At 36.0% G+C, this 19,407-nt stretch overlaps 1 protein-coding gene across 1 annotated transcript in view; it reads left to right on the top strand.

The window, feature by feature from the left end:
- COL14A1 (collagen type XIV alpha 1 chain) overlaps positions 1-19,407 on the top strand; it is a 231,472-nt gene that overhangs the window by 45,419 nt on the left and 166,646 nt on the right. The window contains exons 5-8 of the mRNA XM_007451664.1: positions 1,478-1,630; positions 2,553-2,672; positions 4,212-4,376; positions 7,238-7,399. Coding sequence (XP_007451726.1) covers positions 1,478-1,630; positions 2,553-2,672; positions 4,212-4,376; positions 7,238-7,399 — 600 coding nt within the window. The remainder of the gene's footprint in view (positions 1-1,477; positions 1,631-2,552; positions 2,673-4,211; positions 4,377-7,237; positions 7,400-19,407) is intronic.

Below are 19,407 nucleotides of genomic sequence, written 5' to 3'. Positions count from 1 at the left end.
CAGAGGGCTGACTCCTAACTTAGTGGTGGCTTTGTATTTGGTCATTAAAGAAGGGAGATTTGGTGCCCAAAAATGTAATATATAAACTTTGGATTGAGCTGTATTGTTTAGCTTACATATGAGTGTCTGAGTATTTCCTTGGCAAATACACTTTTTCCCCATCTGGTAAAAGGATCTAGGTATTCCATGAATGTGAAAAAAAACCAAGATCCAAGATCGTTTTAACTAAATGTGGCCAGTAGGTACAGAGATATATATTAAACTGAGATATATATTAAACATAGTAGTTCAACTATTTCCCAACCCCCCCCAGGAAAAAATATATTCCATTTATTTATGAACACTTCTTTATTTTGCTTTCAACTACATAATTTATATTTTAAATTCTGTTTTATTGTCATTTTAATGTTAGAAAGCAAAGTAGGGATTTGCTGGGCATTTCAAGAAGTTGGCATGGACACATATACATACACAATATTCCTGATCTCCAGTCCTAATATGAAAATTCAGCAAAGTGAAGCCATCCTTTGGGAAGCACAAACTGCAGTAAAAAGCACTGCTGGTAAAGATGCTGACAATACTGTGACATTTTTAAGGATTCTTAAACCCATTAAGAATATTCTAGTATTCTGGCTCTGTGTGAATGTAAGTGGTGGTTTTCACCTCATCCAGCACAGACCTACCCTACCCCCTTTATCGCTGTCTTGCCTGCAATCACTGTGGGCTAGGACTTTCCCTGAGGGCAAAGCTTAAGGTAGTGCCACTCCAGCCACCAGGCATCCTTTTCTAGATCCTTATTCTGAAACTTAATTTAAAAAATCAATTACTTAAATGATTTTTAGCGATAAAATCTTACTGTCACATAGACACAATATGTAAAAAGATTTGAATTGGGGGAAATTCTTGGGCTCTTTTCCAGTTTTCTTCTTCCACAAACCCTTCCTATTTTAGCAAAGGTCTGTGTACCTTTCATAGATTAAATGCATGGCCCTGCCTTTTCCTTGAATTCAGGAAACCCGTGTTTTCTTCTCTTATGACTGACTTCCTCTAGCATAGACTTATCAGAATGGGAGAGCCGCCTCTCTGCTTCCTGGCTATCTTCCCATCCCTGTTGACTCTCCTACACGGGTGTTGCTAAGACCTTTCCTGGAAAGAAGCTATAGACTAAAACCCCAAACTGGATGCTTTTGCACAGACACTACTTTTTAAACCATGCAGAAGGCTTGAGTTGCCAAGATGGTGTGAACCTGCCAGTGTTTTGCTATTTCCAGCACATTGACTCCGCTGCCAGCTGTTACCACATTTTTTTTTCCTGGTAAAAATGCATTTAAAAGAACGGTTATAAAAATATGGTTGCTTTAATGGAAACTTTATTGTATTCTTAGCACCAAATTATCTGAAAGACTTAAAATAAACTCACTCTTTTAAAAGTTCCAACAGTAACACAGATACTTTTTGGGTCTGTACTTTGCAGAAGTGAAATTTTTCTGTCAAACTCCAGCTGTTGCTGACATTGTAATCCTGGTTGATGGCTCATGGAGTATTGGAAGATTCAACTTCAGACTGGTTCGGTCTTTTTTGGAAAACCTCGTTACAGCATTCGACGTGGGCTCCGAGAAGACACGAATTGGTACTCTTCTACCATTAACAGAAGTCTGCTGCCAGTGTAAAACCACCAGGAAGCTTCTTAAGAAATTTCAAAGATTCTTTACCAAATGGTTTTCAGAATTACAGGTTTAACAATAGTGATATTCCCAAAAGGGCAACTTTGCATCAACAAATTTTTATTTCTACTAATTTTTGCTAATGACAGTGTCACTCAATTAATTATTGAACACATTTCAATTATCTGGGAAGCCAAAATCTTCTCTGCCTAATAATAATAATAATTTTAAGGTTGCCATTTGTTTAAGAATTTATCAGGTAAAAGTTTTCTTTTTATTTAAAAGAAAACACAGCTGAATCCAGTGAAATGTTTAGCAATTGGGAAATGTTTTATAGTACAAGATAATCTTTGCCAAATTAATTCTAGCTGAGATAAAAAGCAAAAAAAAAGGTGTAAATCATTGAGCAACATATCCATTTTATTATATAAAGTCTCCTAGTTTCCCTTCTAAGTAGCCATAAAGAAAACTCATTCCTTTGGAAATAAAAACCAAAAACAAACACTATAATGTATATAGAAGTCAAAATATAATGTTGTCCACATGAAGCTGGCATAATGTTATATACCAATGTTACCTCAATAAAAAAAATTAAATAAATCTAGACCTTTTATCTACAAACATGATCAGACTTTAAAAGAAAACGCTAAGTACCTGATTGGGTGCTCACTTCTAGATGGCTAGAAAATATATACATTCCTTCAGCCCCCAGCTATGTTGAAAATTCCTTAAATTGATGTCAAGAACTCATTTTGAAAGTACATAGTGAGGCAGAGAAAAAAATGTTGCAAAGATTAGGCCCTTCGTCATTCTAGTTTCTTGAATGGTCCACTAGATCTTTGAGTAACCCATCATTTCTGGGTGGGCTTTCTCATCTTTCTTTTCCAGGTCTTGCACAGTATAGCGGCGACCCCAGAATAGAATGGCACTTGAATGCTTTTAACACAAAAGATGAGGTGATCGAAGCTGTCCGAAATCTACCGTACAAGGGAGGAAATACACTAACAGGTATGTTTTTGTTTAGTCCACATTTTTAGCAACATATCTTGCTGAAGAATAGTCTTATTACTTTGTTTTGCCACTTTGCATGTCTTAGCATAGTATTTTTAAACCAAACCAGCATATAAAGTTCTTAGATGGCTCTTTTCTCAAACCTAGCATTAAGAGTTAAAACCTAGACATCTCATCCCTTTTGCTATATGAATATAATGTCCCAGGAAGGGCTTGGTTGAACTAGAAGAGAACCGAGCAGTCCCTGACACTGGCAGGCTTTAGTAGCTGTCTTAACCTTTGTCAGTTCATTTTTCTTCCTCTTCACCTGTTCTTCCTCCAGTCATGCTGTCAATTAAATAAAAACAGGTTTCTACCAAATTTCAAGGAAGATATTTTCTTTACCCTTATTCTGCAATCAGTAGTTATCATGGAAATATTTATGGAGCTTTGGCTCACCAATATTTTTGATAAATTAGTACAATCGGCCCTTAGCATCTGCAGATTCAACCAACCAGGGATCAGAAATATTTGGAAAAAAATTCCAGAAATTAACCCAAAGCAAAACTTAAATTTGTCGCATGCTGGTAACTCTTTACAGGCAATTTACATTGTATTAGGTATTATAAGTAATCTAGGGATGACTTAAAGTATCCGGGAGGATGCACGTTGGTTGTATGCAAATACTACTCCATTTTATATGAGAGACATGAGTATCCATGGATTTGGGTGTCACAGGGGGTCCTAGAACCAATCACCCTGTGTATGCCAAGGAACAACTGTAATGTAAGAATATTTAGATTACAATTATCCATGACCCAACCACAAAAGGTTATCACAGGTTTTAACTCTAATACATGCTATTTCCTTCTGTGGGCCCACAATGTGGATGCTCAGTTTAAATAATAGAGATGCTGTCATTGAATTTTAAGTAAACCACTGAAATCCTGATAATTGCTTTGCCAACTGGTGGTTTCATCTAACAAGTTTTTTGTTAATACAACAAAACTTTATTGAGCACAAATCCTATAACAATATTTGGTGTTTATTTTTTCTGGGTGAAAAGTGTCACACTCAAAAGGCAGGAGTTCAACTATCATTTTAGATCTGCCCCTTCTACCTCTATAAAACAGAGAAAGAGAATTTGTGGGTTCTTTTAGATCATCATGAACAAAATTGAAAATGTAGTGATGATATTTGGGACATTTGCTTCTGTGTGAGTATTCTTGCTTCATCCTTAATTATAAAGGTTTAGATTTTCTTGTACACAGATCTGTCAATATACATTTGATATGAATTCAATGTTCTTTATGAATGTTAGTTTCTGAAATGATGCACTATTCAGCTATTTTTTCTTACCTCTGTTTTGGTGGATTTTAGTTTTTCATCGGCTCTGTCAAAGAATCGTTTATTTTTAAAATGAAGATGAAAGTGCACATCTAATAAAAACTCTTTTAACTTTCTAAGTTACTCATCTTGTGGTTACATTTTGCAGAATTGGAAGGCTTTTTATTAGAGATAGTTGGTTTGTATTTATTTTTTCTTGTTTTCTTCTAGGTCTTGCTTTGAACTATGTCTTTGAAAACAGCTTTAAACCAGAAGCAGGAGCGAGGACTGGAGTGTCCAAAATTGGCATTTTAATCACAGATGGAAAATCCCAAGATGATATTATTCCACCATCCAGAAACCTTCGTGAATCTGGTGTAGAACTGTTTGCCATAGGTATTTGTTAATTATGGTCCTGTTTCAACAATGGACACACACACACAACCACTTAAAACTATATATGATGCAAAGTACGCTCCACTGAAAGCCAGGAGACCTGAACACTTTCAAGTCTTTTTTTTGTTTATTGGAGTATAGTTGATTTACAATGTTGTGTTAGTTTCTGCTGTACAGCAAAATGAATCAGTTATACAAGTACATATATCCACTCTTTTTTAGATTCTTTTCCCATATAGGTCATTACAGAATATTGAGTAGAGTTCCCTGTGCTCTATAGTAGGTCCTTATTAATTACCTATATTATAGATAGTAGTGTGTATATGTCAATCCCAATCTCCCAATTTATCCCTCTGCCTCCCCCCGGCCTTTTCCCCCCTTAGCTCTAGTCATAGCCAGTCATTTGATCTGAGCCCAACTTCCTTACATTAAAAATGGAAGTGATGGAACTGATGGATCTTATGGTGTGAGGATCTCTAGCTGAGATACCACACACAAAATGTTGTGAAAAGCATAAAGTGCAAAGGTTAGGTACATATTTATTACCATTTAATTAGTCAAGACTTTTCTCTTTAGTATCACTTTATAGCTATCTCTTCTCTGATAGTGTAAAGAGAAACCAATTTATCATTTTCAAGGAATTAAGGTCTTGTAGTTAAGAAAGCAAAGAATTGTAGATATGCAGTATTATTTCTTCGAAAATAACCCTTTATAAGGTATCGGTTTGTGGGAAGAATATGTATGACACACACTCAGAATAACTGCAAAATATTTAGTTGATGCAATTTTGCTCTTGATTAAATTATTTACATTTTCTTTGGCGATAGGAAGGCCTTCTATTTAGTAGAGACTGACCAAAAAAAAAGAAAAATAGAGACAATTCCTCTGACTGGTTTCTAGATTTGTTGCTCAAAATGTGGTTTATAGAATGTTTCATTCGAGAAGTATTTGCTTCTTTGCTGGGTGGCAGGCATTTTGGTGGGTGCTGGAGCATAAATATGAACAAGGCAAAATCCTTACAAAACAAATTCCATCCAAGTCATGATTACCATTTCCTCACTTTTCTGTGCTCTTTACAACAGACTGTTTTGTTTGGAAAGGTGAGAGAGAAAGAGAGATTTGGGGTTTATCTTCTCTAGAATATTCTTAAATGATCCAAACTTGTTGGTTTTAACTAAATGCCATGAAAAGTATTATTGACATTAAGCTCATTGCTTCAGCATGCACTGTTATTTTGCTATTGTGGACACAGATCCAGCTATGCATTTTAAAAGCTATTGTAGAGGTCCGTCAGACAAGGAACATTAGAGAGATTGATTTAATTTTTATTTTTTATTTTGCTATCCTTTTGCTCAACAAAGAAAATCCCTGCAGAAGACTTCCGCTAATAAGGGATTAATTTATGTGTTTACTCTCCATTCTGTGGTCTCGTCAATGATGAATGGATGCGTTTAAGTGAACTCATTCAGATGTGATTTGGACTTTTTCTCTGGGAATTACCTGGAAATCAGTAGTATTTATCATCTTATAAGCCCCTAAAGCAAATAGTTCAGAAACAACCGATGCTTTGTTACTCAATCTGTTGAGGTTGGCAGATAAATTAAATAGCACAGCTGGGCACCTAAGAAGTAATTAATGTTGCCCCAGGTAATCTCTCTTCGTTGCTTCCATAGTACCTCTTTTTAACATCCTTAGATAATGACAATGACTGGGATTTTTAACGAAATGCTCCTTGTTTACTGAAGCCTGGGGAAGAGAAATCTACCTTTACACCCATGAAACCCAATCCTGTGCCTCCCTTTTTCTATTTCTAATTTCACTGGTAAATATTTACTCATTTTAATGTGTAATCTTCTGAGAGGCAGCTTGAGATAGTAGTTAAGAGCATATGACTTTGGATCTAGACTGCCTGGGTGAAACCCCAGCTGTATACTTACTGGTTGTGCTTCCTTGAGCAAGTGAATCAACCTCTCTGCGCATCAGCTTAGTCATCTGTTAAATGGGAGAAACAGTAATGCCAGACTCATAGGATTGGTTGTGAAGATTAAATGTGTTGATATATAGAAAACATTGAAGTGCTTGGGGCATAGTAAGCACACTCTAATTGTTAGTATCCATGGCTAAGATAGATTAGAAAATTCCAAGAGGGCCAAGGATTTTCTGTCTCAATTTAAGTAAACTAATTTTATAAAACATTAAACGTGAAGTTCGGATAGTGTAGAGAACTGGTTTAATTACTATTGCTTCTGCAATATTTATGAAAGACAGAAGTTAGTTTCATCAATACATCGTCCTTTAATATGTACTGAACAAAATTAAGACTTAATCATTTAAAGGTGATTTTGAGGGAATTCCCTGGTGGTCCAGTGGTTAGGACGAGCCCTTCCACTGCAGCGAGTACAGGTTCAATCCTTGGTTGGGGAACTAAGATCCCAAATGCCGAGCGGTGAGGCCAAAAAATAATAAAAATTTAAAAATAAAATAAAAATGACTTTGAAAGGGAATTTAAAAAACAATCTGGGCTTCCCTGGTGGTGCAGTGGTTGGGAGTCTGCCTGCCAATGCAGGGGACACGGGTTCACGCCCCGGTCCGGGAAGATCCCGCATGCCGCGGAGTGGCTGGGCCCGTGAGCCATGGCCGCTGGGCCTGCGTGTCCGGAGCCTGTGCTCCGCAACGGGAGAGGCCACAGCAGTGAGAGGCCCGCGTGCCAAAAAAAAACAAAAACAAAAAAACCAATCTGACATGAGATGTGCCTCTTTAAAGTACAGGGGCTTTGGTTGCGGTGCAGGTCGGGGTCACTGCAGTTGCTTTTTCAAACGGGGCATGACCGTCATGACCCTCCCTGTTGTCCTCAATGCCAGGGGTGAAAAACGCGGATGAGAATGAATTGCAGGAGATCGCCTCTGAACCAGACAGCACTCATGTGTACAATGTCGCCGAATTTGACCTGATGCACACAGTTGTGGAGAGTCTGACGAGGACTGTCTGCTCCAGGGTGGAAGAACAGGACAGGGAGATCAAAGGTACAATAAATGACAGAGCACCGTTGCTCTGCTCATATGGGTATTACTCTGTGCAAAAATCTATCACGGATTGTGAAAATTCTTATCATTTTTCACATTGACTTACTAAACAGTCCTTTGTGCTCTCAAGACAGGGATCATCAGAGTAGAAAAGGGAGTATATTGGTAGGTTCCATTGGCTTGTGGGAGGGATACTTTAAATTACTAGATAATGTCTCCATGGTGTTGCATTTAGACCATCATGTTTGTTTTTTAGTTAAATGTTGGATTTTGAGATCATTGAGCATTCACATGAATTTGTAAGAGATAATGTAGAAAGAGATCATGTGTATTTTACCTGTTTCCCTCAATGTTAACATATTACAAAACTACAGTACGATATCACAGGAAAGTGACGTTCATACAGACAAGATACAGAACATTCAGGTCACCATGAGGACCATTTCTGTTATCCTTCTATAGCCACATTCCTTCCCTCCCCCAACATCTTCCTAACCCCTGACAACCACTAATCTGTTCTCCATCTCTAAATACTTTTCATTTTGGAAATGTTATATAAATGGAATTATAAAGTATGTATATGAGGACTGGCTTTTTTCACTCAGGGTTATTCCCTGGAGATTCGTCAGAGTAGTTGCATGTATCAGTAGCTCTTTCCTTTTTATTGCTGCGTTGTATTCCGTGGTATGGATGTACCACACTTTGTTTAACAAGTCACACATTGAAAAACATCTGCATTCTTTCCATTTTTTGACTGTTACCAAAAAAGGCTGCTATGAACATTCATGTATAGGTTCTTCTGTGAACATAAGTTTTCATTTCTCTGGGATAATGCCTAGGAGTGCAACTGTTTCACCGTATTGTAATTATATGTGTAGCTTAGTTTTAATTAAGAGGCTGCCAAACAATTTTCCAGGGTGGCTGTTGCATTCTACATTCCCACCAGCAATATATAAGTGATCCAGTTTCTATGTATTGTCACTAACATTCGTTGTTACTGTATTTTATTTTGGTCATTCTGATAGGTGTGGAGTGCTATCTCATTGTGGTATTAATTTTCATCTTCCTGATAGCTAATGAAGTTGAACACCTTTTCACATGCTTATTTGCATTTGTATATCCTCTTTGATGAAACATCTCTTCATATCTTTTGCCCATTTTCTTTTTTTAATTTATTTTTATTTAATTAATTTATTTATTTTAACATCTTTATTGGAGTATAATTGCTTTACCATGGTGTGTTAGTTTCTGCTTTATAATGAAGTGAATCAGCTACACATATACATATATCCCCATATCTCCTCCCTCTTCCATCTCCCTCCCTCCCACCCTATCCCACCCCTCTAGGTGGTCACAAAGCACCGAGCTGATCTCCCTGTGCTATGCGGCTGCTTCCCACTAGCTATTTTACGTTTGGTAGTGTATATATGTCCATGCCACTCTCTCACTTCGTCCCAGCTTACCTCTCCGCCTCCCCATGTCCTCAAGTCCATTCTCTATGTCTGCATCTTTATTCCTGTCCTGCCCCTAGGTTCTTCAGAACCTTTTTGTTTTTTTTTTTAGATTCCATATATATGTGTTTGCATACAATATTTGTTTTTCTCTTTCTGACTTACTTCACTCTGTATGACAGACTCTAGGTCCAACCACCTCACTACAAATAACTCACTTTCACTTCTTTTTAATGCTGAGTAATACTCCATTGTATATATGTGCCACATCTTCTTTATCCATTCATCTGTCGATGGACACTTACATTGCTTCCATGTGCTGGCTATTGTAAATAGTGCTTCAATGAACAAGGTGGTACATGACTCTTTTTGAATTATGGTTTTCTCAGGGTATATGCCCAGTAATGGGATTACTGGGTCATATGGTAGTTCTATTTTTAGTTTTTAGAGGAACCTCCATACTGTTCTCCATAGTGGCTGTATCAATTCACATTCCCACCAGCAGTGCAAGAGGGTTCCCTTTTCTCCACACTGTCTTCTGCATTTATTGTTGGTAGATTTTTTGAAGATGGCCATTCTGACCGGTGTGAGGTGATACCACTTGTGGTTTTGATTTGCATTTCTCTAATGATTAGTGATGTTGAGCATCCTTTAATGTGTTTGTTGGCAGTCTGTATATCTTCTTTGGAGAAATGTCTATTTAGGTCTTCTGCCCATTTTTGGATTGGGTTGTTTGTTTTTTTGATATTGAGCTGCTTGTATATTTTGGAGATTAATCCTTTGTCACTTGCTTCGTTTGCAAATATTTTCTCCCATTCTGAAGGTTGTCTTTTCATCCTGTTTATGATTTCCTTTGCTGTGCAAAAGCTTTCAAGTTTCCTCAGGTCCCATTTGTATATTTTTGTTTTTATTTCCATTACTCTAGGAGGTGGGTCAAAAAGGATCTTGCTGTGATTTATGTCATAGAGTGTTCTGCCTATGTTTTCCTCTAAGAGTTTTATAGTGTCTGGCCTTACATTTAGGTCTTTAATCCATTTTGAGTTTATTTTTGTGTATGGTGTTAGGGAGTGTTCTAATTTCACTGTTTAGAAATTAATTTAGCTGTCCAGTTTTCCCAGCACCACTTATTGAAGAGGCTGTCTTTTCTCCATTCTATATTCTTGCCTCCTTTATCAAAGATAAGGTGACCACATGCACATCGGTTTATCTCTGTGCTTTCTATTCTGTTCCCTAGATCTATATTTCTGTTTGTACCCAGTACCATACTATCTTGATTACTGTAGCTTTGTCATTGATTACTGTAGCTTTGTAGTATAGTCTGAAGTCAGGGAGCCTGATTCCTTCAGCTCTGTTTTTCTTTCTGAAGATTGTTTTGGATATTCGGGGTATTTTGTGTTTCCATACAAATTGTGAAATTTATTGTTCTAGTTCTGTGAAAAATGCCATTGGTAGTTTGGTAGGGATTGCATGGAATCTGTAGATTGCTTTTGGTAGTATAGTCATTTTCACAATGTTGATTCTTCCAATCCAAGAATATGATATATCTCTCCATGTATTTGTATTGTCTTTAATGTCTTTCATCAGTGCCTTATAGTTTTCTGCATACAGGTCTTTTGTCTCACTAGGTAGGTTTATCCCTAGGTATTTTATTCTTTTTGTTGCAGTGGTAAATGGGAATGTTTCCTTAATTTCTCTTTCAGATTTTTCATCATTAGTGTATAGGAATGCAAGAGATTTCTGTGCATTACTTTTGTATCCTGCTACTTTACCATATTCATTGATTAGCTCTAGTAGTTTTCTGGTAGCATCTTTAGGATTCTCTATGTATAGTATCATGTCATCTGCAAACAGTGACAGCTTTACTTCTTCTTTTCCAATTTGAATTCCTTTTATTTCTTTTTCTTCTCTGATTGCCATGGCTAAAACTTCCAAAACTATGTTGAATAATAGTGGTGAGAGTGGGCAACCTTGTCTTGTTCCTGATCTTAGTGTAAATGGTTTCAGTTTTTCACCATTCAGAACGATGTTGGCTGTGGGTTTGTCATATATGGCCTTTATTATGTTGAGGTAAGTTCCCTCTCTGCCTACTTTCTGGAGGGTTTTTATCATAAATGGGTGTTGAATTTTGTCTAAAGCTTTTTCTGCGTCTATTGAGATGATCATATTGTTTTTCTCCTTCAGTTTTTTAATATGGTGTATCACATTGATTGATTTGCTTATTTTGAAGAATCCTTGCATTCCTGGGGTACACCCCACTTAATCATGGTGTGTGATCCTTTTAATGTGCTGTTGGGTTCTGTTTGCTAGTATTTTGTTGAGGATTTTTGCATCCATGTTCATCAGTGATATTGGCCTGTAGTTTTCTTTTTTTTTGTCGCGTCTTTGTCTGCTTTTGGTATCAGGGTGATGGTGGCCTTGTAGAATGAGTTTGGGAGTGTTCCTCCCTCTGCTATATTTTGGAAGAGTTTGAGAAGGATAGGTGTTAGCTCTTCTCTAAATGTTTGATAGAATTCGCCTGTGAAGCCATCTGGTCCTGGGCTTTTGTTTGTTGGAAGATTTTTAACCACAGTCTCAATTACAGTGCTTGTGATTGGTCTGTTTATATTTGATATTTCTTCCTTTTTCAGTCTCGGAAGGTTGTGCTTTCCTATGAATTTGTCCATTTCTTCCAGGTTGTCCATTTTATTGGCATAGAGTTGCTTGTAGTAATCTCTCATGGTCCTTTGTATGTCTGCAGTGTCACTTGTTACTTCTCCTGTTTCATTTCTAATTCTGTTGGTTTCAGTCTTCTCCCTTTTTTCTTGATGAGTCTGGCTAATGGTTTATCAATTTTGTTTATCTTCTCAAAGAACCAGCTTTTAGTTTTATTGATCTTTGCTATGATGTCCTTCATTTCTTTTTCCTTTATTTCTGATCTGATCTTTATGATTTCTTTCCTTCTTCTAACTTTGAGGGTTTTTGTTCTTCTTTCTATAATTGCTTTAGGTATAAGGTTAGGTTGTTTATTTGAGATGTTTCTTGTTTCTTGAGGTAGGATTGTACTGCTATAAACTTCCCTCTTAGAACCACTTTTGCTGCATGCCATAGGTTTTGGGTAGTCATGTTTTCATTATCATTTGTCTCTAGGTGTTTTTTGATTTATTCTTTGATTTCTTCAGTGGTCTCTTGGTTATTCAGTAGTGTATTGTTTAGCCTCCATGTGTTTGTATTTTTTTACAGATTTTTTTCCCTGTAATTGATATCTAATCTCATAGTGCTGTGGTCAGAAAAGATACTTGATATGATTTCTATTTTCTTAAATTTACCAAGGCTTGATTTGTGGCCCAAGACATGATCTATCCTGGAGAATGTTCCATGAACACTTGAGAAGAAATTGTATTCTGTTGTTTTGAGTGGAATGACATAAATATCAATTAAGTCCATCTTGTTTAATGTATCATTTAAAGCTTGTTTCCTTATTTATTTTCAATTTGGATAATCAGTCCATTGGTGAAAGTGGGGTGTTAATGTCCCCTACCATGATTGTGTTCTGTTAGTCTCCCCTTTTATGGCTGTTAGCATTTGCCTTATGTATTGAGTTGCTCCTATGTTGGGTGCATAAATATTTACAATTGTTATATCTTCTTCTTGGATTGATCCCTTGATCATTATTTAGTGTCCTTCTTTGTCTCTTGTAATAGTCTTTATTTCAAAGTCTATTTTGTCTGATATGAGAATTGCTACTCCAGCTTTCTTTTGATTGCCATTTGCATGGCTTTTCTTTTTCCATCCCCTCACTTTCAGTCTGTATGTGTCCCTAGGTCTGAAGTGGGTCTCTTGTAGACAGCATATATATAGGTCTTGCTTTTGTATCCATTCAGCCAGTCTGTGTCTTTTGGTTGGAGCATTTAATCCATTTACATTTAAGGTAGTTATCAATATGTGTGTCCCTAATAACATTTTCTTAATTGTTTTGGGTTTGTTATTGTAGGTCTTTGCCTTCTCTTTTGATTCCTGCCTAGAGAAGTTTCTTTAGTATTTGTTTTAAAGCTGGTTTGGTGGTTCTGAAATCTCTTAGCTTTTGCTTCTGTGTAAAGGTTTTAATTTCTCTGTCTAATCTGAAAGAAATCCTTGCTGGGTAGAGTAATCTTGGTTGTAGCATTTTCCCTTTCATCACTTTAAATATTTCCTGCCACTCCCTTCTGGCCTGCAGAGTTTCTGATGAACGAGCAGCTGTTAACTTTATGGGGATTCCCTTGTATGTTAATTGTTGCTTTTCCCTTGCTGCTTTTAAGATTTATTCTTTGTATTTAAATTTTGATAGTTTGATTAATATGTGTCATGTCGTGTTTCTCCTTGGATTTATTGCCTGTTTCCCATGTTAGGGAAGTTTTCAACTATAATCTCTTCAAATATTTTCTCAGTCCCTTTTTTTTTCTCTTCTTCTGCTGGGATCCCTATATTTCAAATGTTGGTGCATTTAATATTTTCCCAGAGGTCTCTGAGATTGTTCTCAATTCTTTTCATTCTTTTTTCTTTATTCTTCTCTGCAGTAGTTATTTCCACTCTTTTTTCTTCCTGATCACTTATCCCTTCTTCTGCCTCAGTTATTCTGCTCTTGGTTCCCTCTAGAAAATTTTTAATTTCATTTATTGTGTTGTTCATCACTCTCTGTTTGCTCTTTAGTTCTTCTAGTCCTTGTTATAAGTTTCTTGTATTTTATCCATTCTATTTTCAAGATTTTGGATCATCTTTACTATCATTACTCAGAATTCTTTTTCAGGTACACTGCCTATTACCTGTTCATTTGTTTGGTCTGGTGGGTTTTTGCCTTGCTTCTTCATCTGCTGTGTATTTGTCTGTCTTCTCATTTTGCTTAACTTACTGTTTTGGGGGTCTCCGTTTTGCAAGTGGCAGGTTCGTATTTCCTGTTGTTTTTGGTATCTGCTCCCAGTGGTAAGGTTGTTTCAGTGGGTTGTCCAGGCTTCCTGGTGGAGGGGAGTGGTCCCTGTGTTCTGGTGGATGAGGCTGGATCTTGTCTTTCTGATGGGCAGGACCTCTTCCGGTTGTGTGTTTTAGGGTGTCTGTGAATTTATTATTATTTTAAGTTCCTCTCTTCTAATGGGTTGTGTTGTGTTTCTGTGTTGCTAGTTGTCTGGTATAGGGTGTCCAGAACTGTAGCTTGCTGGTCATTGAATGGAGCTAGGTGTTAGTGTTGAGATGGAGATCTCTGGGAGAGCTTTCACCATTTGATATTATGAGGGGCCAGGAGGTCTCTGCTGGACCAATGTCCTGAACTCAGCCCTCCCACCTCAGAGGCTCAGGTCTGACACCTGGCCAGAGCACCAAGACCCTGTCAGCCACATGGCTCAGAGGAAAAGGGAGAAAAAGAAAGATAGAAAAAAAGAAAAAATATAAAGTTGTTAAAATATAAAAACTTTATTAAAAATAAAAAATAATTTTAAAAAAGAGAGAGAGAATGAAGAGAGCAACCAAACCAAAAAACAAATCCACCAATGATAACAAGTGCTAAAGAGTATACTGAAAAAAAAAGAAAAAACGACAGTCAGAACCCTGGGAGAAATGGCAAAAGCAAAGCTATACAGAGAAAATCACAGAAAGAAGCATACACATACACACTCACAAAAGGAGAAAAAGGAAAATGAAATATATATTTATATGACAAAATTAAAAAGGAAGAGAGCAACCAAATCATTAAACAAATCTACCATTGATAATAAGCTGTAAATACTAAACTAAGATAAACATAAAACCAGAAACAAATTAGATGCAGAAAGCAAACCCCAAGTCTACAGTTGCTCCCAAAGTCCACCGCCTCAATTTTCGGATGATTCATTGTCTATTCAGGTATTCCACAGATACATGGTACATCAAGTTGATTGTGGAGATTTTATCCACTGCTCCTGAGGCTGCTGGGGGAAATTTCCCTTTCTCTTCTTTGTTCGCGCAGCTCCTGGGGTTGAGCTTTGGATTTGCCCCGCCTCTGTGTGTAGGTCGCCTGAGGGCGTCTGATACCTTTTGGGAAATCTGAGGTCTTCTGCCAGCCTTCAGTAGGTGTTGTGTAGGAGTTGTTCCATGTGCAGATGTAGTTTTGATGTATTTGTGGGGAGGAAGATGATCTCCATGTTTTACTCTTCCACCATCTTGAAGGCGCCCCCTTCCTTGCCCATTTTCTAACTGGACTTTTTTGGGGGTTGTTTTTTGTGTTAGTTTTTAACTGTTGACCTTTGAGAATTCTTTATATTTTAGGTAATAATCCTTTTTTGGATATGTGGTTTGTTAATATTTTCTTTCAATCTATTGCTTATCTTTTTATCTGTTTAACAAGGTCTTTTGCAGAACAAAACTTTTAAATTTTGATGAAGTCCAGTTTATCTGTTTTCCATTTTATGATTAGTGCTTTTCATGTCAAGTCTAAGAACTCTTCACCTGGTGTTAGATTCCCAAAGATTTTCCTTTTTATTTTTTTCCCAAAAGTTTTATATTTTACATTTAAATCTATGATATGAGTTAATTTTTTGTAAAGGATTTGAAGTTTAGTTTAAGGTTCCAGCACTACTTGCTTAAAAGGCTGTATTTCTGCCATTGAAATTACCTTGCAACTTTATTGAATATCAGTTGGAGACATTTGTGTGTGTTTATATCTTGGTTCTCTTTTCTGTTCCATTTGATCTATGTGTCTAACCCCCTTCCAGTGTCATACAGTCTTGATTTACTGTAGCTATATAGTAAGTCTTAAGATTAGATAGACTGAGTTCTCCTGTTTGATTATTTTTTTTCAAAATTGTTTTGCTATTATACTTCCTTATCGTCCATGTAAGTGTTAGAATAATATTTATATATTTATATAATACTTATATAATATTCTATATTTAATTTATATAATAATCTAATATAAATATTAGAATAATTTTTATTCTACAGAAAGTCTTATTGGAATTTTGATAGGAATTGCATTAAATCGATTTTCAATTATCAAATATCAACTTAGGAATAATTGACATTTTTAATCTGTTGATTCTTCTAATCCATGAACATGGCAAATCCCTCCATTTGTTTAGATATTCTTTGAGTTCTCTATCAACATTCTGTAATTTTTAGGGTGCAAATTCTATATAGGTTTTGTTCTACTTACATTTAGTATTTAATTTTATTTGGGGAAATTTTATTTGTATTTTTAATTTTGGTGTTCACATTTTCATTGCTAGTATATACAGATATAATTATATTTTTGTATGTTTACCTTGTATCTGCTGACCCTATTATTTGAAATTATTAATTATTTATAGGAGTTTTTCTCTAGATTTTTGGAGATTTTCTATGTAGAAAGTCATTATTTGCAAATAGCGATAGTTTTATTTCTTTCCTTTTGATTTCTGTGGTTTTTATTTCCTTTTGTGGCCTTATTTCACTGGCTAAAACTTCTAGTACTGTGTTAAATGTGATGAGAATGAATATTGTTGCCGTATTCGCCATCTGAGAGGGAAAGCTTCTGCTTTTCAGGTGATTGGTCCATTTCATAGAACTTGTAGAATTCATGTGTGTAGAGTGGTTTATAGCATTCCCTTATTCTTTTGATGTCTGCAGGGTCTATAGTGATAGCTCCTGTTTCCTCCAAGATATTGGTAATTTTTGTCTTCTCTTTTTTTATTTTTCTTTCAGGCTTGCTAGATGTTTGCATTGTTTTCAAAGAACTGGCTCTTGGTTTCATAGAACTTCTTTATTTTTCTTCTGTTTTTTATTTCATTGATTTCTGCTCTTTCATTTTCTTCACTTTGCTTGTTTTGGGTTTATTTTGCTTTCACTCTTCTAGATTCTTTAGATGGACTCTTAGATTATTGATTTGAGATGCTTTCTCTTTTATAGTGTAATTACTTAAATGCTTTAAATTTCCTTCTCAGCACTGCTTTAGCAATGTCCCTAAATTTTGATATGTTGTATTTTCATTTAATTCAATTTAAAATATTTTTTGGTCTTGACATGTCCTCTCTGACCCATTGATTATTTAGAAGTGTGTTATTTATAGTTTCTAAGTGCTTGGGCTTTTTTATGTCATCTTTCTGTTATTGGTTTCTAATTTTATTTCATTGTCATCAGAGAATACACTCTGTATGATTTCCATTGTTTTAAATTTTCTGACGTTTGTTTTTTGGCCCAGGATATGGTTTATCTCGGTATATGCTCTGTAGGTGCTTGAAATGGGTGTGTATTCTGCTGTTGTCATATGCAGTGTTCTATAAGTTTTGACTAGATCCTGTTGGTTGATGGTCTTGTTGAGTTTTATATCCTTGCTGATTGTTTTGTTTCGTTGTCTTATCAATAGTTGAGAGAGAGAGATGTTAAATGTCCATCTAAAATTGTGGATTTGTCTGTTTTGTCTTTCAGTTCTATCAGTTTTTACTTTATATGTTTTGCAGCTCTTTTTGGTGCATATACATTTAGAATGCTAGGATTTCTGGGTTGATTAACGATTCATCATTATGTAATGTCTTTCTCTGTCTCAGGTAATTTTCTTTGTTCTGAATTCTACTTTATCTTATATTAATATAGCCATTTATACTCCCTTTAGATTAATGTTTATATAATATAATTTTAAAAATCTATTTACTTTCAACCTTCCTATATCATATTTGAAGTAGGTAGCATATAGTTGATCACGTTTTTAAATCCACTCTGATAATTTCTTCCTTTTAACTGGTATGCTTAGGTGATTTTTATTTAATGTAATTATTGATGTTTGAGGTTAAACCTGCTTTTTAATTTTTATTTATTTATTTTTTTCAGTTTGTTCTCTCTGGTTTTCACATCTCTGTTTTCTTTATCTTTTTTCCCTGTGGGTTACTTAAGCATTTTTAGAACTACATTTTGATTTATTTATAATGTTTTTGATGGAATCTCTTTGTTTATCTCTTTTAGTGGTTGCTCTAGTTATTATATTATATATACATGACTTATCCCAGTTTGCTGATGTTGATATTTTACCAGGTTGAGTGAAATGATGAAACCTTACCTCCCTCAATTCCCTTTACCATATCTGTGTGTAATACAATTGTCTTAAATATTTCCTCTCCAAAAATGTTGAATCACATCAGAAATTATTATAATTCTTCAACCACAAAGCATAATTTAGGAAACTTGAGAGGAGAAGTAAACTGTATTATATTTACCCATATTTTTATGCTTTCTTCCTTTCTGCAGTTCCAGAAATCCTTCTTTTTGTTATTCTGTTTAAAGAACCTCCTTTAGTCCTTCTTTTGGGATAGGTCCACTGGTGAAAAATTCTTATTTAATGTTACTTTATCTGAGAAAGATTTGATTTTCCCTTCATTCCTAAAATATATTTTTTGCTAGATAGAGTTTTGGTTGACAGCTTTTTTCTTTGAATATTTGAAAAATGTTATGCCACTTTCTTCCGGGCTCCATGGTTTCTGATGAGAAATCTGCTGTCATTAAAAAATTTCCCCCTAAAAATAAGGTAGGTGTCATTTCTTTCCCATTCCTTTTACGTTTTTTTCTTTGAGTTTAGTTTTAGGAAGTCTGACTATGGTATATTTTGGGGTGAGTTTCTGTTGGACTATCTATTTGAGGTACACTCATTTTCTTGAATCTATAATTTGCACCTTTTGTCAAATTTGAGAATTTTTCAGGCCTTATTTCTTCAAGTACTGACTTACCACCAGATCTACTGTGATACTATCCCAGAGGGAAAGGGGAGTGGTGCCTCAGTACTAACAGGTGGGGATGGAAGTCCCAGCTCTTCATGTGATTCCCCCATATATCACAGATGGAAGTGAGGTGGAAGGATTTGTTACTACTCGTCAGGGATGATTGCCTCTTTTCCCTATTTGGCATTTTCTCCTACCACCCTGGTTGCAGATGGGATGAGGGTAAATGTTGGGGCACTCTGTTACAGTCAGGAAATGACCTCTTGACTCCCCACTTGACTTTTGCTGGTATGAGTGGGGATGGGTCCACAGTTGGGGTTTTTTTTTCCTGTGGCTTTTGTTTAGACTAGAGCAGTTATTGCCTAAAAGTTTTCTGTCTTGGCAGGCTGCTCCTTTCTTGGCCCTTTGGCTAGAGAGAGCAGGCTTCACTGGATTGTTTTTGTCTGTGTTTGTGTTTCTAGGTGGCTGGATTCTTTAGCTCTATGTCTAGGATACATGAGGCAAAAGGAAACTCAGGGAACTCACCACTGTACCATTCCCTGGGTCCAACAGTCCCTTGCCCATCTACCTTCTTCTCTTTACTTTTCAGGGTCTTATGCTTGTCTTATACATAATTTCCAGAAATTTTGGTTGTACTTGAGGGGAAGAGTAGGGAAACACGCATCTGCTCTATCTTCCTGGATGCTCAGCCATCATGGAATTTTTAACCCTTGTTCCTCATGATATCATTGGTCTACAGGTTACACCTGGTTAATAGGGATGTGATCTGAGAAGAAGGTAATATCCAGATCTTGCTTTAAGAGTTTGGTTTTATTTCCTGCCTTTACTGTACCCAGGGTGTGGAATGATTCTATTTGGCTACTTTTCCTTCTCTCTTCCATCATTCCTCTTT

Source organism: Lipotes vexillifer, unplaced genomic scaffold (genome assembly GCF_000442215.2).
Source record: "Lipotes vexillifer unplaced genomic scaffold, Lipotes_vexillifer_v1.1 scaffold440, whole genome shotgun sequence".
Taxonomy (NCBI): Eukaryota; Metazoa; Chordata; class Mammalia; order Artiodactyla; family Lipotidae; genus Lipotes; species Lipotes vexillifer.
Note: the sequence above shows the minus strand (reverse complement) of the source record. Positions and strands in the feature narration are given on the sequence as shown.